This window comes from Schistocerca gregaria, chromosome X (assembly GCF_023897955.1).
Source record: "Schistocerca gregaria isolate iqSchGreg1 chromosome X, iqSchGreg1.2, whole genome shotgun sequence".
NCBI lineage: Eukaryota > Metazoa > Arthropoda > Insecta > Orthoptera > Acrididae > Schistocerca > Schistocerca gregaria.
Genome location: NC_064931.1, coordinates 29363524 through 29386520, shown reverse-complemented (window position 1 = coordinate 29386520; position 22997 = coordinate 29363524). Strand labels below are relative to the sequence as shown.

At 40.0% G+C, this 22997-nt stretch overlaps 1 protein-coding gene across 4 annotated transcripts in view; it reads right to left on the bottom strand.

Annotated features, from left to right (window-relative positions):
• Positions 1–22997, bottom strand: part of LOC126299109 (uncharacterized) — a 372168-nt gene that overhangs the window by 133182 nt on the left and 215989 nt on the right. For all 4 annotated transcript variants that reach the window (XM_049990789.1, XM_049990790.1, XM_049990787.1 and 1 more), the window contains one exon: positions 13604–13870. In XM_049990789.1, coding sequence (XP_049846746.1) covers positions 13604–13870 — 267 coding nt within the window. The remainder of the gene's footprint in view (positions 1–13603; positions 13871–22997) is intronic.

Genomic DNA, 22997 nt, shown 5'->3' with positions numbered 1-22997 from the left:
CTTGTTAAGGCTCCCCACCTCGTCACATACGTCAACATGGGATCCTCCCCACCTTTGCCAGTGATGGTTCACTGTCTACATACGGCCTCATTTGCAGAGACGACAGTTTAGCATAGCCTTCAGCTACGTCATTTGCTACAACCTAGCAAGGCACCATATTCAGTAATTAGAATGAATTCTGAACAGACAATATTGTGAATCGTGTACCGTCAAGAGCGACGTTCATCATTAATGGATTAAAGTTAAGTATCAAACTAATTACGTCCACTTTCTGAATTCTAATTCCTAGTCATGTTCCAGACCTCACGTCAGCATAGTCCTTCCCTCCTCACGCCAGCCTGCGTGAGTTAAAACGCGTGCATTTCGGCCTCTCCTAGTAACACGGTGTTGGCTCTTCTGCCAACACAACACATTTTACTCTTTAGTTTGCTGATAGATGATTGTACTTCTTTGGGTGTTATGGGATATATGTACATTGTCCTTTCATATATTGGAGTTGTTACCTTTCTTTCGATTATATTTAGTGGTGATCAGGTTTTGCGCTACATTAATATAATGATCATTAAATACACTCCTGGAAATTGAAATAAGAACACCATGAATTCATTGTCCCCGGAAGGGGAAACTTTATTGACACATTCCTGGGGTCAGATACATCACATGATCACACTGACAGAACCACAGGCACATAGACACAGGCAACAGAGCATGCACAATGTCGGCACTAGTACAGTGTATATCCACCTTTCGCAGCAATGCAGGCTGCTATTCTCCCATGGAGACGATCGTAGAGATGCTAGATGTAGTCCTGTGGAACGGCTTGCCATGCCATTTCCACCTGGCGCCTCAGTTGGACCAGCGTTCGTGCTGGACGTGCAGACCGTGTGAGACGACGCTTCATCCAGTCCCAAACATGCTGTTGACTTACACCTTCTAGAGCACGTTGGGTGGCACGGGATACATGCGGACGTGCATTGTCCTGTTGGAACATCAAGTTCCCTTGCCGATCTAGGAATGGTAGAACGATGGGTTCGATGATGGTTTGGATGTACCGTGCACTACTCAGTGTCCCCTCGACGATCACCAGAGGTGTACGGCCAGTGTAGGAGATCGCTCCCCACACCATGTTGCCGGGTGTTGGCCCTGTGTGCCTTGGTCGTATGCAGTCCTGATTGTGGCGCTCACCTGCACGGCGCCAAACACGCATACGACCATCATTGGCACCAAGGCAGAAGCGACTCTCATCGCTGAAGACGACACATCTCCATTCGTCCCTCCATTCACGTCTGTCGCGACACCACTGGAGGCGGGCTGCACGATGTTGGGGTGTGAGCGGAAGACGGCCTAACGGTGTGCGGGACCGTAGCCCAGCTTCATGGAGACGGTTGCGAATGGTCCTCGCCGATACCCCAGGAGCAACAGTGTCCCTAATTTGCTGGGAAGTGGCGGTGCGGTCCCCTATGGCACTGCGTAGAATCCTACGGTCTTGGCGTGCATCCGTGCGTCGCTGCAGTCCGGTCCCAGGTCGACGGGCACGTGCACCTTCCGCCCACCACTGGCGACAACATCGATGTACTGTGGAGACCTCACGCCCCACGTGTTGAGCAATTCGGCGGTACGTCCACCCGGCCTCCCGCATGCCCACTATACGCCCTCGCTCAAAGTCCGTCAACTGCACATACGGTACACGTCCACGCTGTCGCGGCATGCTACCAGTGTTAAAGACTGCGATGGAGCTCCGTATTCCACGGCAAACTGGCTGACACTGACGGCGGCGGTGCACAAATGCTGCGCAGCTAGCGCCATTCGACGGCCAACACCGCGGTTCCTGGTGTGTCTGCTGTGCCGTGCGTGTGATCATTGCTTGTACAGCCCTCTCGCAGTGTCCGGAGCAAGTATGGTGGGTCTGACACACCGGTGTCGATGTGTTCTTTTTTCCATTTCCAGGAGTGTATATTAGCTATTAGAAGTGGATCATCAACAATTTCATTTTTGTGTTTTATGGTGATTTTATTACGTGCACTTTCATGTTTGCCTGCATGATTATTAATAACTTTCCACATAGGTTTCATTTTGTTGTTACCCTTTCTGATATATGAATCATTGTGCTTCCTTTTTGCAGCAATTATCGTTTCCTGTGCTTTTTCCTATAACACGTGGAATATGGTTTCAAGATAGTATTTTGCTTTGCATACTTATGTAGCATTCTAAGACTTTCTGATCACTCTCTGATGTCACTTGGTATAAAAGAATTTGATTTTTTTCAATTTTGATTCTCTTTAGATGGAATGAAATATCATAGCAGTATGTATAATTTCACAAGAACTTGCTGAATTTTATATCTACAGAGCTATTCCTTTCCATGTCCCAGTTTAAAATTTTTAATATTAGATTAAATACCCTAATGCTGTCGTATTAATTTTCTCTCAATATTTCTCCCATTGTCACTTTTCTCATGAGATTTATGTAAAGTCAATTTAACTGCTTGATGATCAGAGAAACCTGTATCCAATACCTCAGATTTAAAGCCACATTTTGATTTGTCAGTGAACATTTGGTCTATAGTACTTTCACTTTTGCTGCTGTTTCTTGTGATATCTTCTACACACTTGTTCATATTGTATGCTTTTAGTAGATTAACAAGTTTTTGCCCTTTTTACAGTTGTCCTTTCAATTACTATTGAACTGCCCAAGCACAATTTTGTATTTTACTGACTGTTTAGATAGTTGAGGATTTTACAAATTTTCAGAGAATAATTCAAAATTGTCAGATGGGGACCTATATACACAGTAAATTATAATTTATATTTTACTATCTGTTAGTGTACACACACACACACACACACACACACACACACACACACACACACACACACACACACACACACACACACACATCCATCCGCACATACAGACATGTCTGTCTACCGGTGCTTTTCCACTTGGTAAGTCTTGGAATCTTTGTTTTTAATATATTTTTCCCATGTGGAAGTTTCTTTCTATTTTATATATTCCACCCCCTCTGTATGTTTCCCTGTAATGCTGATCAACTGGAAGTCTGAAATCCCAACTGCACATTTTTGTACTTCCTGTAGCCAGTGTTCAGTTATACACAAGATAAAAATCTCCTTCAATGAACCATTCAAAAGGACTTCTAGCTCATATAGCTTATTGGTTAAACCCTGTACATTATGATATAGGAGAGTTAAGGAATTAGTCAGTTCTATGACAGGTATGTTTCATGCTTGGTTACTTATTTGAAGAGTAGGCTCTAGTCTTTTCGTTCCTGACCTGATTTTCACCTCCTGGTCGTCCTGGACCTCTTCTTGGTTGTTTTCTTCTGCTGTGGATTGGGCCATAAAAATTGTTCATATGTTGTTTGGAGGCTAACTTCTGCCTCGTGCTTCGTGATCTGTTGTTTTTAAGTTCTATCCACTCTGGTACAGCTTCCTCCTCAGTCTTTTTACACGGTGATATTGTCTTCTGTGCTGGTTCCCTGCCATTTGTTCATTTCACTGAAGGTATATTTACTGTTAACTTTTTGGTTTCTTCTTTGATTTTCATATACTGTCGTATTACTGTCTTCTGTGTTGCTTCCTTGTCAATTGTTTGTTACATGGTATGCATATTTACTGATAATTTAATTGTCTTCTGTTATTTTCCCATATTGCCCAGTAACATAAAATGTGTGACTGGTAATGAAGCAAGTTTTAAATCTAATTTGAAATTTTTTTCCTGGACAACTTCTTGTCTTAAATTGACAAATTTCTACTTAAAAACTGGTAGCCATAAAAAAACTTGTTTTTTAATGTAGGTGCATGGGAGTGAGTAAAAAACCTAACATGTTCATTAATGTTAACATTAATCATATATAAATATCCTCTGATCATTTTTATGATTTTGATAAAAGATACATTCATATTATCCATGGAAAATGTAACTACTAACTAATTAACTAACTGTCATGACATTCCATCCCAGCCTAATAGATTTGATATTGGGTACTTTGTTTCATAACTTCCTACTTTGGAAAGAGGAATGTGTCACTAAATGACAAATATTTATTCTGTTTTCTTCATAATTAATTATGAAAGCTATATTTCTGAGTATGAGAATACAGTTTATAGCTCTTCATGGTTGTAGAGCATTAGAAGCGCTTCAGAAATGAAAATTTACACCAAATTAAGACAAGTACATTCTTAATGTGAAGCTAGTTTCAGAAAATGAAAGAAATAAGTCAAAAGAATAGCTATATGGTACTCTACAACAGAACTTTTACTATTCCATGGTAGTGTTTTTGAAAGCTCAACTGATAATATTAGCAACTTGTTGTATATCATTAGCCTTATTATGTAAATGAAGGATCAACTGATAATTTCAGTAGGCTGTTGTTTATTATTGCCTATTATGTAAACATAGCAATACATTCCCAGTAAAAATAAGTATTAGTTTTAAAATATAGCTTGTTCTTTTTAGCTGGTATGTTTGGAGTGGAGTGCAGATACTGGTTTCAGATTTGTACAGTGAAATGTATGTATGCTGATTTTAATCACTGTAGTTCTTTTGAATTTGCCTGACCTGCTCATGAGAGACACTATTCTAAATTGCAAACATTGAGGTTTCTGAGCCTCATATTTGGTTCCAGACTGTCATGGCTACCAAACAAAAAAACCTAATGGTGAAATCCAACTATGAACCTCTTGATGTGCCTCTGTAATAAATCTTGTAGGGAGGAGAGGGGAAGACAAAATGAGTTTGATACCATTTTTAAAACTTTTGTGTAATCCTAGCTAGATTATGGTTTCATAGGTAAGGACCAGGGAGACCTATGTTTCAACTGAAATGGATTAGGATTCCAGAGGAATACTACTGTTGCTCAATGGCTTCCAGGTGATTATGAGGAAACAATAGTGCATTTTCATCATTCTGTGATAAATCTGCAACATAGTCCTACATATTATGGCAAATTGGTAACGCGGTTCAAATGCCAGTCTACTTTGAGATGCCACTTGACAACACCATGAACAGGCAAGAAGAATCCAGCATCCTAATATGAACTTGTGACAGTGAGAAGCAAAGGTGTACAGTGATGTTGTGTGTAAATGGTGATGGATGAATTCTACCACCTTACGCGATATTTGAAAGGAAAAAAATTCCAAAAATGTAAGTGAAAGGCATATCACTGAGAGTGAATCCAAAAGGGTGGTTGGAAAACGACCTTGTGATTGTGTGATGCCTGTTTGGCAATGTCTTCCTGGTGCATAACTGAACTTAGATAACATCTTGGTCATGGACAGCTTCTGCGGACATAGAGCTAAGTGCGAGACAAATTACAAGAAGGGAAAACTGACTTGGTCATTATCCCTGCAGGCGTAATATCCATCCTACAACCACTAGATCATCATCATCATCGATCCCCTATTCAGTGCTAACATCGGTGCCTCTTCTGATGTTAAACCTATTACTTCAAAATCATTCTTAACTGAATCCAGGTACCTTCTCCTTGATCTGCCCTGACTCCTCCTACCCTCTACTGCTGAACCCATGAGTCTCTTCGGTAACCTTGTTTCTCCCATGCATGTAACATGACCCCACCATCTAAGCCTGTTCGTCCTGACTGCTACATCTATACAGTTCATTCCCAGTTTTTCTTTGATTTCCTCATTGTGGACACCCTCCTGCCATAGTTCCCATCTACTAGTACCTGCAATCATCCTAGCTTCTTTCATATCCGTAACCGCAACCTTGTTGATAAGGTAACCTGAATCCACCCAGCTTTTACTCCCATACAACAAAGTTGGTCGAAAGATTGAACGGTACACAGATAACTTAGTCTTGGTACTGACTTCCTTCTTGCAGAAGAGAGTAGATCGTAGCTGAGCCCTCACTGCATTAGCTTTGCTACACCTCCCTTCCAGTTCTTTAACTATGTTGCCATCCTGTGAGAATAAGCATCCTAAGTACTTGAAATCGTCCACCTGTTCTAACTTTGTTCCTCCTATTTGGCACTCAATCCGTTTATATTTCTTTCCCACTGACATTACTTTTGTTTTGGAGATGCTAATCTTCATACCATAGTCCTTACATTTCTGATCTAGCTCTGAAATATTACTTTGCAAACTTTCAATCAAATCCGCCATCACAACTAAGTCATCCACATACGCAAGACTGCTTATTGTGTGTTCACATATCTTAATCTCACCCAGCCAGTCTATTGTTTTCAACATATGATCCATAAATAATATGAACAACGATGGAGACAGGTTGCAGCCTTGTCTTACCCCCGAAACTACTCTGAACCATGAACTCAATTTACCGTCAACTCTAACTGCTGCCTGACTATCCATGTAAAGACCTTTAATTGCTTGCAAAGTTTTGCCTCCTATTCCATAATCTCTTAGAACAGACAATAACTTCCTCCTAGGAACCCGGTCATATGCCTTTCCTAGATCCATGAAGCATAGAGACAATTCCCTGTACCACTCATAACACTTCTCCATTATTTGCCGTAAGCTAAATATCTGGTCCTGACAACCTCTGAGCCCTAAACCCACACTGATTTTCATCCAGTTGGTCCTCAACTAATACTCGCACTTTCCTTTCAACAATACCTGAGAAGATTTTTACCCACAACGCTGATTAAAGAGATACCTCTGTAGTTGTTAAAATCTTTTCTGTTTCCATGTTTAAAGATTGGTGTGATTACTGCTTTTGTCCAGTCTGATGGAACCTGTCCTGACTCCCAGGCAATTTCATTTATCCTGTGTAGCCATTTAAGACCTGACATTCCACTGTATTTGATGAGTTCTGACTTAATTTCATCCACCCAAGCTGCTTTATTGCACTGCAATCGACTGACCATTTTCTCCACTTCCTCAAATGTGATCCTATTTCCATCATCATTCCTATCCCATTCTACCTCGAAATCTGAAACATTGCTGATTGTACACTCCTGGAAATGGAAAAAAGAACACAAGGACACCGGTGTGTCAGACCCACCATACTTGCTACGGACACTGCGAGAGGGCTGTACAAGCAATGATCACACGCACGGCACAGCGGACACACCAGGAACCGCGGTGTTGGCCGTCGAATGGCGCTAGCTGCGCAGCATTTGCACACCGCCGCCGTCAGTGTCAGCCAGTTTGCCGTGGAATACGGAGCTCCATCGCAGTCTTTAACACTGGTAGCATGCCGCGACAGCGTGGACGTGTACCGTATGTGCAGTTGACGGACTTTGAGCGAGGGCGTATAGTGGGCATGCGGGAGGCCGGGTGGACGTACCGTCGAATTGCTCAACACGTGGGGCGTGAGGTCTCCACAGTACATCGATGTTGTCGCCAGTGGTCGGCGGAAGGTGCACGTGCCTGTCGACCTGGGACCGGACCGCAGCGACGCACGGATGCACGCCAAGACCGTAGGATCCTACGCAGTGCCGTAGGGGACCGCACCGCCACTTCCCAGCAAATTAGGGACACTGTTGCTTCTGGGGTATCGGCGAGGACCATTCGCAACCGTCTCCATGAAGCTGGGCTATGGTCCCGCACACCGTTAGGCTGTCTTCCGCTCACACCCCAACATCGTGCAGCCCGCCTCCAGTGGTGTCGCGACAGGCGTGAATGGAGGGACGAATGGAGACGTGTTGTCTTCAGCGATGAGAGTCGCTTCTGCCTTGGTGCCAATGATGGTCGTATGCGTGTTTGGTGCCGTGCAGGTGAGTGCCACAATCAGGACTGCATACGACCGAGGCACACAGGGCCAACACCCGGCATCATAGTGTGGGGAGCGATCTCCTACACTGGCCGTACACCTCTGGTGATCGTCGAGGGGACACTGAATAGTGCATAGTACATCCAAACCGTCATCGAACCCATCGTTCTACCATTCCTAGACCGGCAAGGGAACTTGCTGTTCCAACAGGACAATGCACGTCCGCATGTATCCCGTGCCACCCAACGTGCTCTAGAAGGTGTAAGTCAACTACCCTAGCCAGCAAGATCTCCGGATCTGTCCCCCATTGAGCATGTTTGGGACTGGATGAAGCGTCGTCTCACACGGTCTGCACGTCCCGCACGAACACTGGTCCAACTGAGGTGCCAGGTGGAAATGCCATGGCAAGCCGTTCCACAGGACTACATCCAGCATCTCTACGATCATCTCCATGGGAAAATAACAGCCTGCATTGCTCCGAAAGGTGGATATACACTGTACTAGTGCCGACATTGTGCATGCTCTGTTGCCTGTGTCTATGTGCCTCTGGTTCTGTCAGTGTGATCATGTGATGTATCTGACCCCAGGAATGTGTCAATAAAGTTTCCCCTTCCTGGGACAATGAATTCACGGTGTTCTTATTTCAATTTCCAGGAGTGTATTTTCACCTACATTGAGCAACTCTTCAAAATATTCCCTCCATCTGCCCAAGGCATCCACAGGATTCACCATCAGCTTTCCTGACCTGTCCAAAATACTTGTCATTTCCTTCTTACCTCCCTTTCGAAGACTGCTAATTACACTCCAGAATGGTTTTCCAGCAGCTTGACCCATAGTCTCCATCCTGTTTCCAAAGTCTTCACAAGATTTCTTCTTGGATGCTGCAATTATCTGTTTGGCTTTGTTTCTTTCTTCAACATAACTTTCTCTGTCTACATGAGTTCTAGTACGTAGCCATTCGTGATATGCCTTCTTTTTCCTTTTACAGGCTGCCTTGACTGTGTCATTCCACCAAGCTGTTTGCTTCTTCCTGCTTTTACACACTACTGTTCCAAGACATTCTTTAGCCACTTCTAGTACTGTGTCCCTGTACCTTGTCCATTCCTGTTCCAATGACTGTAATTGACTACATTCAACTAACTGGTACCTTTCTGAGATTGCTGCTATGTACTTGTGCCTGATTTCCTTATCCTGAAGTTTCTCCACTCTTATCCTCCTAGATATGGACCTGACCTCCTGTACTTTCGGCCTCACAATCCCAATTTCACTGCAGATTAAATAATGATCAATGTCATCAAAGAATCCCCTGAATACATGTGTGTCCCTCACAGCCTTCCTGAATTCCTGATCTGTTATTATATAGTCAATGACAGATCTGGTTCCCCTGCCTTCCCAAGTATACCGGTGAATGTTCTTATGTTTAAAAAAGGAGTTTGTGATTACTAAGCCCATACTGGCACAGAAATCCAAGAGTTGTTTCCCGTTCCTGTTGGCCTCCATATACTCTCCAAATTTACCCATAACTTTTTCATACCCTTCTGTTCGATTTCCAATCCTGGCGTTAAAATCACCCATGAGCAGAACACTGTCCTTGTCCTTCACTCTAACAACTACATCACTGAGTGCCTCATAAAAACTATCCATCTTATCTTGATCTGTCCCTTCACAATGCGAATATACTGACACAATCCTAATTTTCTTGCTAGACACTGTCAAATCTATCCACATCAGTCGTTCGTTTACATACCTTATTGTAACTACGCTGGGTTCCATTTCTTTCCTGATGTGCAGCCCTACACCCCATTGTGCTATTCCTGCTTTGACTCCTGACAAGTAGACCTTGTATTCTCCCACTTCCTCTTCTTTCTCACCCCTTACCCGAATGTCACTTACAGCTAAAACATCCAGCCCCATCTTACTTGCAGCCTCTACCAGCTCTACCTTCTTCCCAAAGTAGCCCCCATTGATATTAATAGCTCCCCATCTCATTACCATTTGTTTGCCAAGCCAGCAAAACTGACAAACCACTAGATGTGTGAATAAATTGGCCATTCAAAGCTGCACTTAAACAGTGATATACACAATGGATGGATGATGAAAACCACAAGATCACACCAAGTGGAAAAATCAAATGGCTGGATTTGTCCCAGATTTGTGAGTGGGTGAAAAGTGCATGGGACTCCATTCTGCAACCACTGGTGGAAAAACCTTCACAAAATGTGGTATTACAAATTCACTGGATGGAACAGAGGATGACACTCTACGGGAAGATGGTGACAACAATTATTCTCCCACTAGTGATGACAATCAGTGATGATGAATAGAGAGGTAAGGGAACATACATACTGACTAAAATACTTTATTGTGTATATTAACATTAAATTCTTAAACATGGTAATACACTTTTTTTCCTACTGTAGGTAGGCCTATGGAGTCCCGGCTGGCAGGGACAATGTTCCCAGACCAGCCGCCCGGCTAATGTGCTAGCCGGCAGGCCTTATGGTGGCCAGCTGCATGCTGCTGAATTGGTTGTGTTTTAATGATTTATCAATCCGTATAACAACATGTGAAGATTATGCATTTCTTCAAACCAATTGATATTATATATAATTTTTTACACATTTTTTTTGTTAGAACTTTTTTTGTAAATAAAACAAATTAAAGCAAAAGAAATTTCCCTCCCACAAAATTATTTAAGGGCGCAGAGTATATATGGAACTACAAGAGGTGCCTTTTACCTGCTTTGCCATGATTCATGCAAACATGGCCTTTTAAAAGTCACAAATATCATGGTATTTCATTAAACTGTTACAACTTATAAATGATGAGAAAGAAATCTGGTGTCACAATTCACCATTTATGATTGTGAGGTCATGCCTGGAATGATAGAGACATTCCGCATTATGAAGATGTACCCTCATCTTTGATGGTACATTAGATGCTTTTAATGAATAAAACCTCTGCTCAGCATTCACACATGCGAAGGATCAGGCTGGCTCACCTACTTTACACTTAATTTCTATGTTGCTTTTACTCTCCTTAAATCATTTAATAGTCTGCAGTTGACCTACTCTTTCAGAACGAACTGATGTTTATACTGTTTGTGACAACTTTGTGGCTTCCAGTGTTCTTTTTCAGTACACTCTTAAGAGGGGCGTTAGTATTGCTTGTGACAGCACATCTGTTTCTGCTTATGCTGATTTTTACTTGTAATTTCTTAGTGCAACAAAGAACTGGCAAGCAACTGAGAAAGAAAAGGAATTAAAAACATATTTTGCCAGGCCATAGATGCTAAAGAGTAACTCATGGTCACATTATTGTATGTAGTTATAGCTATTTCAGTAATTTTTTGTAGCCTTGCAGAAAAGAACTCAAAAAAAATTTCATTTTGAATAAATAAATAAATTTTATCACATCACATCAAAGTCAACAGGGATGGTGACAGTTAACTTTTATCTCATATCTTTACAGGAAAGCATCAATTTAAAATGGGATCATTGCTTACAATCATTTTTTCATTAAATACAAAATGTTTTGTGAACTTTTAAATGAGTAACCTAATTCTATGGCATTATTCTGCATGGGTTCAAGCAGGGGGTATACTCTTGTATGGTTTGCTGTTATCCCTGGGTCTTGTGTTAAGATTCACTTAACAAAGAAATTTACTGTGCTTAATGAGGATCATACATGATCTTGAAGCCACAGGACCAGACAAAACACACTCATGGTGTGGATTTCCTTGCCTGCTCTGACTCCCTGAGTACTCATCAAGTCATACCACGAACGTACCCAGCAAATGAGCAAGTCCAGTCTAGCCTATTCAGGATCTCTTTCCCTACTTGCAATATCTGAGGCAGGGAGTATCCTTCTGCTGGGTAACAGGACACATGTCAGACATGGATACAAATCACCAGATTTGGCAACCATGGAATCATATACAACTAGAATTGTGCCCTATGTAAACTGCAGTAGGTTAGTTTTGGTGCAGCACATAAATAACATAGTAAATGGTAGGGTTGATTGTAGTATTGGTTGCATTGTTATGGGAAAGCACACAAATGAATATGTGAGAGAGAAACTGGGAGCTGACAACTTCTTTGTTTGTTTGTTTTGCACATAATTGGAAATGCACATCGTTCAGTTAGTCCATTGAGTATTGTATATCCTAACAAAATATAAATTGCATTTTATAATAAAAATTAGTTGATCATGTAACTTCTGGGCTTTTGATGAAAGTACAGTTTACATGCACAAACATAAATAATTGATAAAATTATTGTTGTTATTTTGTAATCAGCAGAATGTTCTTCATCATGATGAAATGCAAGAGTTCCCTGTTATTAATACGTGCAAACGTTGTTTGTGAATAACGGAAACATGTTTTTGTTTTCTGTGTTTCTTATTTTACCTTTTTTTTTGAGGAATTTACATTTTATAGCACTATATGATAAATCTTCATTGTTTTTCTATTTTTACTGAAACATTCCTGTTTCACATTACAAATCAACAGTTTTTGAATAAAAGGTGATTAAACACTGACAATTTCAATTTTGCTATAAATATTGTTTACTTTTAAGTAGCGCCACAGGAGGATAACTATGTATAAATAATGTTCCACAGGTCACTAGGCCTTTTAAGTGCCCTCATACAGTTTCTAGACAGTTCGCTATTTCGTGTTTCTTGGAGAATCTAGTAAGACACTAATCGCATACAACAACAAAGGGATAAAAGTGAGATAATGCCCGATAGGGTTCTAAAACACCTAATGTACAGGTGACGTGGTTATGATCTTAACTGACCAAGGCTACTATGAAGCTACTGTCGTCTATGCTTACTCGTGATAATCTATGGTAGCCTATGGCAGTTTTACAACTCTATAGGCAACACAAAACAGCCAAAAATATTAATGTTCCACACATACAAATGTACAAATACAATAGTTATTAGATGGAACATTTTGCAAATAATCACTTTGATTTTATTTTGTTTAATGTGCAAAATGCGAATGGACACAAGCCACTTTTCTTCCTGTAAATTTGTTGCTTTCCTAGCTGGCAGTCCATCCTGTCCATCATACATGCAATATTGAGTAAACAACTAGCAGTGGGTGATTTTTAACCTTAGTGGTTTAACAGCATTACTCAACAATAATTGTATGAACAAAAAACAGGACCATTGAGAAAGTATTAGTTCAGGGTTTATACATCACATCGGTGATAAGGGCATTAGATATGGTTCAGAAACAAAACAGAGAAGATGTAATATAAGGCATTCATCTATATAATTTTTCTTGAAAGGTGTGAGTGAACCAGTCTTATGCATTTAAAAAATAGTGGTAGAAAGTATAAGATGATCTGAATGCCCCACTTTGTTAGACAGTATATGTGGCTTAGGCATGGTGATACAGAGCCATGTTTCAGTAAGGTAGTCAGATATATACTGAATTAATGTTTTTCCAACAAATGGATAAGCAGAGCAGGATCTTCTGGGTGACTTACAGACACCATTATTAAATTAAATACACATAGTTTTTTTTAGACTATCTGCAACAAATTGTTTATTCAAACCTCTCTTGCAGCACTGAAGTTTTTTGTTATTGCTTGTTAGATGACTGTAGAAAATCCATCAAACACCTAACACATTTGAGAAAGTATTTGAATGCTAAAAGACAAAAACTGCAAGTGCATCATTCACAGTAGTAAAAAACTCTACAATTACAGCATAAAAAGTACCATTGTAACTTGAAGTCATAGCAAAATGGACCCTTTGTTCTTACAGACTTTTCTGTTTACTCTGGTATATGCTAACCATGTGTGATTACACATTAATACATTTAATATTTATTTTGTGTGAAGATTATATTGGTATTATACAAAATGCAATGTAATTTTACCTTTAGGTTTTCCAGTGGTTCCAGCGGAGTACACAGTGTAGGCCATGTTATCAAGGGAGCACTCCGCTTCTTTTTCAAATGGTGGATATGCCATGCAGTTTTCAAGCCAATCGCCTTCTAATAGAATGGTCATATCTTCTTCAATCAGACCAACAAGACGATCTGAGAATTGTTTCTTACTGCACACTGCTATAGGTCCTGCATCCTCAAGTACTGACATAAGTAATGAAGGGGGATAAGAGACTTCCAATGGAAGATAAGCTCCACCTGAATAGAAATAATTTTCAATTAACATTTGCTTTGCTATTAACTATTGAAAGTGTCATCTATGAAGCCTACTTAACAACTTAAAAAAAATTAAAATTAAACTTTACATGAAGTTAATTTCAACTATATTGTTAAGCATACAATAACTCATCTAAATAATTGCAACTGAATGGCACTCTATATCAAAAATAGCCTCATAGCTAGTATGGAAAAGGGTTATTCCAACAGTCATCAAGCTATGTATTCACAGAAGGCTCTCAAACTTTGATTGGCTGTATTAAATATGTGTTGTTGCAAGTAGTAGGGCATGATTCGTCACAATTTAAAAATTAAAAATCTTTAACTTTTACATAGCATGATAAGGTGAATGATAAATTTAGTACATTTGGGAATGCATGGATTGGATGAGCAAAAAATAATAAAGATGCACTGGCCATTAAAATTGCAACATCAGGAATGATAGAGAAAATATTTAATTTTACTTATTGAACATAAACAGAATAGTAGTAAGAGTAAATTAATACATTTATTGGTCATCTGGGGTATACAGGGCAAAAAATTTAGTACATAGGCTATCTCTGGCAGTGATAACCACTCTAATCAAGCTGGGTATCAAACTGAACTCTTGGATGACAGGTGGAGATACATCATTACATGCTGCTACTGCTCTATGCCTGGGTTCATCAATTGTATCAGCTGGTGAGTGGTGGCTTGCCAGTCTCTCAGCAATCCATAGCTAGATGTTTGTAATGGATGAAAAATCTGGAGACAGTGCTGGCCAGAAGAACAGACAATAAGTCAGGATAGGATGGGCAACATGAAGTCTAGTGGTATCTTGTTGAAAGACAGTGTCACAGAGTCCTTGAAGATATGGATAATCACTATCCTTAATACATTAGAAATGTAATGGCTGCTGTCCAGATCATTTGATCGTGTTTTGCACCCAAATCTCATCACACCAGGTGCTGGGCCTTTGTGATGATGGTGAATGGAGCCTGGCAACCTCTGTTCTCCTTGGAGCATCCACACATGCATGTTTATCATAATGCTGCAAACAAAAATGGTATTCACCTGCTAATACACACTGCCACTTCTGTGTCCAGTGTTGTAGTTGGGAACACCACAGTTGGCACGCCTCCCTCTACTGTTGCATCAAGGGAAGCCACAGTAATTGACACTCAGCAGAGCTCTAAACATCATCACATTGTCTGAGGATACATGTCTTGCTACAAACAAGCTCATCTCCTGATTTAAGGTATGCACAGTAGGCTGCAAAATCTTGAATGGACAAGTGAACAATGTGTCTATCCTCTCTGGTGTTAGTCGAGTGGGACAATTGAGATCCTGCATGGAATTGAATACAGACCGGAACCCCATATTTATGACAGTTTTGGGCTCCTGAACAATGTGAGCAGTAATACCGTGGAACAATAAAACTGAAGTCTTGATAGGTAAACCTGCAGTATTAGTTTTCTTTATGCACAGAAAGTAGACGGCATTATTCCTATCTATTTTGTGTGGCTGTGCTGAAATGCTTATCATTTGCATATTGAAGTATATAGTACATTTCATGCCAGTTTGACATTTTTTGCATGCTGCCTTCATCATGTTGCCATGTTATTGGCCAATAGTGCAGATTGAACAAAAAGATGTTTTTCCCTTTTTTCTGTTAACATTCAGTTCCAATATACGGAAAAAGCAAGACTTAAGAAAGAGTGCATTATTTCAGGTTTAAAGAGGTTTGAGTAAGAATTAGTAATTTTTTCCTTGAAAAATCTGTTCTGGAATACATTTTGAAGGTTTGTGTAGCTGGTACAGAATTTGAGTTTAGCTCATTCCAAATAAGAGGGCAGGATTTTCACGGATTCAGGTAACATGAAGAAAAACAAAGCCCTGAAATAACATTCTCAAATAAATATATTATATCTACAAACTAACAACTGAAGATAGGAAAATCACAAACTGAAGCAGCAAAAAAATACTGGAAAGGCCTAGCTAATCATTATTTGCAGAACTGAACTGTGAGGCAACAGGTCACCATATCAAAAAGTTTATTTTGTTTACAAGCATTATAATTTACATCAAGCAATGAATCAATGTTCACTACCATTCCTGTTAAAGCTACGGACTTCTTCATTCTTGGTCTTCAATGCTATTTTTACAACATTACACAGAGTATATTTTGCAACCATCCCCTTAATATTGTCCAAATCATGTCAGATTCTATGCTGATCCCCAAATTACTCTAGATCCCTCAGTGGCACGACTTATTTTATCAAAACTGAGCTACCTGTGAGGAGACTAATATATCAGCTGATCAGCTATCACTTAAGTATATCCTGTGCCAACATTGTGATCATTCAATTGTTATTAAAAATGAAGAGACTTGGGCAGTGATTAAAATGGCAACAGAATGACAAAACTGTTACTGAACATGTCAGCTTCACCAGACTGAAACTTCAGATTGTCCTCCATGCACCCATTACCCAGGACTTGTCAGGTGAGAACTTATTCTACACCATGTGGTTGTTTCGTATCACCTATATGGCTTCAATTCATCCAAATCACTCTTGTTATTAACAATGACCCTGTTGGCTAGTGTCCTTAATACATTCGTGCTTCTATCACCTCCTCACTACTTCACATTTATTTATTTTTAATTGTCATATATATTCTACATTTTGCATCTCCTTTTGCTATCTTCTTTTTCTTCCAGTTTTTTCTTATTCATTCAGTCATTCCATTGCTGCAATCTTAGTGTCATCCATGCTTCAAGACAAGGTACTAGTGACAGACTAAGAAGCATTCACAGAAGATTGCAAGAATCTGAAGAGTTTTTGAAATGTAGTAGTCTGAAATGCAGTGGTCTGCCATAATAACTTGTACTTCAAGTCTGCTAAAACTCAAAATATAATAGCAGTGGAATTCTTGGGACAAATCTAAGTGTTCAACAGAATGTCGGGATACATGGAACTTGAGGTGATAAATTTGTAGTGGTAAGTAGGGGACAAAATTACTCTGCTGAGAACTAGCCAAGTGTGTAAAATCATTTGAACAAAGTTAAATAGCAGAGTACATTAAAAACTGATTTTGGATACTTCTACTAGATGCCATACTTATTTGCAGAAATAACTGAAAATTTCATAGAAACTCTGAGTGCCCCAGTCTACATTTCTCACTCAGGCTATAATACTGGAACAGACTTTAACTATACTGCAATACAGTGAGAATATTACAATTTCATAAAACCCCCCTTAAAAACTAATATAAGAACATACTTTAAAAACTACTAAGAACAGGTAGTTCAAAAACTAACTCAAAAGTTTTTATGATGAACAGACCTTACAATGAGGATATTGACATAAAGACTAGGATAAATGATAATGGTACAGTTACAGTAACAGTGATCAGTGAGTTATGAAGTGCTCCAAAGACAAATAGTAGCCTGCACAAACAAGTGGCAACATAATTTCTAAAATAGGAGCTAGATGCTCTTAAAACTGGCACAGAATATTCAAGTGAATTTTGTGGCACACGCTAAAGAAACTAGTTGAGCAAACTCTATAAATATATATACCTAGCAAAAGACTTAAGGATGTTGAAACCTTGATCATGGTACACAAAGTAAGAGCACAAGAAACAGTGCCCACTTCACAATGGTCATGATGTGGAATGTAGAACTGAAGTTAGGCAACTTAAAATTTAAACAAAAAATAATAGGTCCTCAGAAGGGCAATTACAAAAATTACTCAGAATGGTGCATTAGGCACATTCTGCACCCCACCACAACAGTACAACATGCAGAGAAGGATGAAGTCATGAAGAAAGATGCAGCCACTGCCCCTGTACTATACACCTGCACACTATCTGGAAGAATTGGGTGCATGTTGAAAAAGGAAAGAGTTAGAACTGTCTTCTGCTTTCCAATAAAACAACGGCATTACTTGGAAGTATTGAGGTGATCTCGGTTTAAGGAAGGCTAGTGTATATCAGATTATGTGCCAATTTGCAAGACATATATAGGACAAACAATGAACACCGTCAAAGATCGGTGCAGAGAACGCCAGTGGCACACTTGACTAATCCATCCCATCAAACTGGTAGTCACAGAGCACTGTTTGAGACTCATCAGATGGAATACTGGAACAGTCATCACAGAGACCATCAAAATATGCATCAGGAAATATCTCATCAAGCGTCACTGTGGATACTATCTCAGCAAGGCTTGGGAAGTAGCATTGGGTCTAATTAAGAAGACACTCAACAAACACTGTTCCGGTGGTCAGGACAGATGGATTAACTACACCCACACTACCGCAACAAGGGGCGCCCTGCTAGGCGTTGCCAGCCACATATGCCAAAATGACTGCCTGCTCTGCTGCTGATGAGTCCTTGGGCATAGGTAACATACAGAATGGCTTGTGGGGGCACAAGATATAAGTTGGCCATACACCCCAGGAGAGCAGTTTGTCAACACACCTGATGATGGCAACAAGTCTTATCGTCAAAATATTGTGCCCATTGGACACTTCAAAACAGTTGTACACCTGTAGACTGATCGACAAGTACACCAGGAGAAATGAAAGACTCACTAACCAAAACGTTCAACTTTTGTAAAAATTCTGTTGAAGGATCACCCCCAAAATGGCTGTTGTTGGCACAAGACACAGTGTTCAGACATGTGTTAATGTTGTAGAGGCTAAAACTGTAACAGCTGTATGAAAGCTGAAATACTGATTTCCACTTTCAAATGGGTAATCACAAAGTAAAATAAAAGAATTTGATTGTAATGACTCTACAAAGAGAAGTAATGTTGACATAATATTGTCTAGGAAAATGGCTGATACTGTTAAAATTCAACAATACCCCATGTTTTGAAAGATTTCCTGTGAGGTTTTGCACAGAAATTTGGAGTATGTTATCTCCACTTTTGTTTTAACTGAGATTCCTTGAGGAGAAAACTGCCTCCAGTCTTTGGAGGAGAGCACAGGTTTTAACTACACACAGAAATGGCAACAGAACCAATCCTCAGGAAATGCTATACACCTAACTACTTTCTGTAGTAGATCTGTGGAATGTATTGTGTCCAAATGTAATAAAACATCTGAAACAAAATGATCTTCTGCATAAGCTTACAAAAAGGCTATGCTAAACCCAATTTGTACTCTTTGTACCCTAAAGCACCCTTTAAGGGGTATTTGGGTGGTTTCATGGTCTTGTGATATTCAAAAAGCATTGGGTTCCAAATTGCTGTGATTTAAACTTACGGAAATGTGCTAATATGGAACATGCAGCTTTTTTTGTGAATGTGTTGAGACCTTTTTGACATGCAGAACACAGCATATTATCCTGGAGATGGAAGGATCCACAAACACATAGGTAATTTTGGATAATCCCAAGTAATAGAGATAGTGCTAAAATATCTGCAACTATATGTGTACATACTCTGCAATCTATCTTATAGTGTGTGTGAACGGGTACCATATGACTCTATAATAACCTCGTCTCCCTATCTTGTTCCATTTGTGAAAGTGCATCAGTAGAATAACAGTCAGTGTCTCTGTATAATTCAATTTTCTATAATTTTACTGCTATGCACATTTTGTGACAAATTTGTTAGAGTAATAAATATGTTGCTTGAAGTATTTAACAGAAGTATTATCTGAAAAAGGCAGTAATATGCAATCAGATATGACTCTTGGCCACAAACAATCCAGAGCTGATAGAGAGCATCATGACTGATACAGGGATTAGTGATCACAAGGTCATTGTAGCTAGGCTCAATACCATTTCTTCCAAATCCATCAGAAACAAACGCAAAATAATTTTATTTAAAAAAGCGGATAAAGTGCCACTAGAAGCCTTCCTAAAAGACAATTTCCATTCCTTCCGAACTGACTATGCGAATGTAGACGAGATGTGGCTCAAATTCAAAGATATAGTAGCAACAGCAATTGAGATATTCATACCTCATAAATTGGTAAGAGATGGAACGGATCCCCCGTGGTACACAAAAAAGGTCCGAACGCTGTTGCAGAGGCAACGGAAAAAGCATGCGAAGTTCAGAAGAACGCGAAATCCTGAAGATGGGCTAAAATTTACAGACGCGCGAAATTTGGCACGTACTTCGATGCGAGATGCCTTTAATAGGTTCCACAACGAAACATTGTCTCGAAATTTGGTAGAAAATCCAAAGAAATTCTGGTCGTATGTAAAGTACACAAGCGGCAAGACGCAGTCAATACCTTCGCTGCGCAGTGCCGATGGTACTGTTATCGACGACTGTGCCGCTAAAGCGGAGTTATTGAACGCAGTTTTCCGAAATTCCTTCACCAGGGAAGACGAATGGAATATTCCAGAATTTGAAACACGAACATCTGCTAGCATGAGTTTCTTAGAAGTAGATACCTTAGGGGTTGCGAAGCAACTCAAATCGCTTGATACGGGCAAGTCTTCAGGTCCAGATTGTATACCGATTAGGTTCCTTTCAGATTACGCTGATACTATAGCTCCCTACTTAGCACTCATATACAACCGCTCGCTCACCGATAGATCTGTACCTACAGATTGGAAAATTGCGCAGGTCGCACCAGTGTTCAAGAAGGGTAGTAGGAGTAATCCATTTAACTACAGACCTATATCATTGACGTCGGTTTGCAGTAGGGTTTTGGAGCATATACTGTATTCAAACATTATGAATCACCTCGAAGGGAACGATCTATTGACACGTAATCAGCATGGCTTCAGAAAACATCGCTCTTGTGCAACGCAGCTAGCTCTTTATTCGCACGAAGTAATGGCTGCTATCGACAGGGGATCTCAAGTTGATTCCGTATTTCTAGATTTCCGGAAAGCTTTTGACACCGTTCCTCACAAGCGACTTCTAATCAAGCTGCGGAGCTATGGGGTATCGTCTCAGTTGTGCGACTGGATTCGTGATTTCCTGTCAGGAAGGTCGCAGTTCGTAGTAATAGACGGCAAATCATCGAGTAAAACTGAAGTGATATCAGGTGTTCCCCAGGGAAGCGTCTTGGGACCTCTACTGTTCCTGATCTATATAAATGACCTGGGTGACAATCTGAGCAGTTCTCTTAGGTTGTTCGCAGATGATGCTGTAATTTACCGTCTAGTAAGGTCATCCGAAGACCAGTATCAGCTGCAAAGCGATTTAGAAAAGATTGCTGTATGGTGTGTCAGGTGGCAGTTGACGCTAAATAACGAAAAGTGTGAGATGATCCACATGAGTTCCAAAAGAAATCCGTTGGAATTCGATTACTCGATAAATAGTACAATTCTCAAGGCTGTCAATTCAACTAAGTACCTGGGTGTTAAAATTACGAACAACTTCAGTTGGAAGGACCACATAGATAATATTGTCGGGAAGGCGAGCCAAAGGTTGCGTTTCATTGGCAGGACACTTAGAAGATGCAACAAGTCCACTAAAGAGACAGCTTACACTACACTCGTTCGTCCTCTGTTAGAATATTGCTGCGCGGTGTGGGATCCTTACCAGGTGGGATTGACGGAGGACATCGAGAGGGTGCAAAGAAGGGCAGCTCGTTTTGTATTATCGCGTTATAGGGGAGAGAGTGTGGCAGATATGATACACGAGTTGGGATGGAAGTCATTACAGCATAGACGTTTTTCGTCGCGGCGAGTGCTTTTTACGAAATTTCAGTCACCAACTTTCTCTTCCGAATGCGAAAATATTTTGTTGAGCCCAACCTACATAGGTAGGAATGATCATCAAAATAAAATAAGAGAAATCAGAGCTCGAACAGAAAGGTTTAGGTGTTCGTTTTTCCCGCTCGCTGTTCGGGAGTGGAATAGTAGAGAGATAGTATGATTGTGGTTCGATGAACCCTCTGCCAAGCACTTAAATGTGAATTGCAGAGTAGTCATGTAGATGTAGATGTAGACACAACTTGATGGAAAGACTGGAAACTTGCTGTAAATGTATATCAATTACAGTCTGTGAATCGTAGAAAGCTAGAGATACCAAACAAAAGCCAGTGTAACAGTGTATGGGAAAATTCAGTGGAATAATCAAAATGTACATCATGGGTGGAGTAATTGACAGACTTCAATTCATTGGTAGGATCCTGAAAACTACAGTTTGTGTAAAAAACAGATTACTTGCATGACCTCTACTGGCACAGTGTTCAAATGTATGAGATCCATATAATATCTAATAGGGACCATCAAGCATTCATAAAGATGGGCCAGTGCAGATAGTCATAGGCTTGCTTGATTTGCATAAATTCAGAACAATATGTACAGCAGGAAATATTCCTAAAAGCACATAAAAACTAGCCTAATACCAATTTGCAGCTCTGTCCCTGTAAGGAAAGGGAAGAAACTTCAATATATGGGAAAACCTGTAGAAAGGCCTTTCCACTTTACATTTATTTGGAGCAGGGCCAATCCGAGAAAATTTTTCCTCATTGGTGATATACTGTATCATTTGGTGCCCCCCCCCCCCCCCCCTTCATATCGCTCTCTCTCTCTCTCTCTCTCTCTCTCTCTCTTTTTCTTTCTTTGATATACATCTTCTGTGTCAGTTTTCACTTCTAATTATGACAGACCCTGAGTAATATAAATCTTGCACTTGTGCACTTCTGTGCTTGGCATCAAAAGTGGCTGCTTGTGTTTATTGGGCCTTAAGCTGGCCCTTGTTTCGCTAGTATAATTACAAATCTAGAATTTTGTTTATTTTTATTTGTTTATTCATTTATTTTAACTCCAATGTATCCAGGTAATGAATAATTTTCTAGGATGCAGGAAAGAGAGAGAGAGAGAGGGAGAGAGGGAGAGAGAGAGAGAGAGAGAGAGAGAGAGAGAGAGAGAGAGAGAGAGAGAGAGAGAGAGAGAGAGAGAGAAGCACAAATGATTGCAGTAATTGTTATAATTTACATCAAGACATAGAAAATACAATGTAATAAACTATTTAGTCATAACATAACAGCAGTTTTTTTCATTGTGTTTACAATGAGCACATACAATGGACAACAGATACGGTACTTAAGGGAAATTGAAGGCTTTGCAAAATAAAGGATAAACAATGTTCATAAATATTTACTGATGACTACAAGCTACCACTAATTTACATGTGTGTTCAAATTAGTGA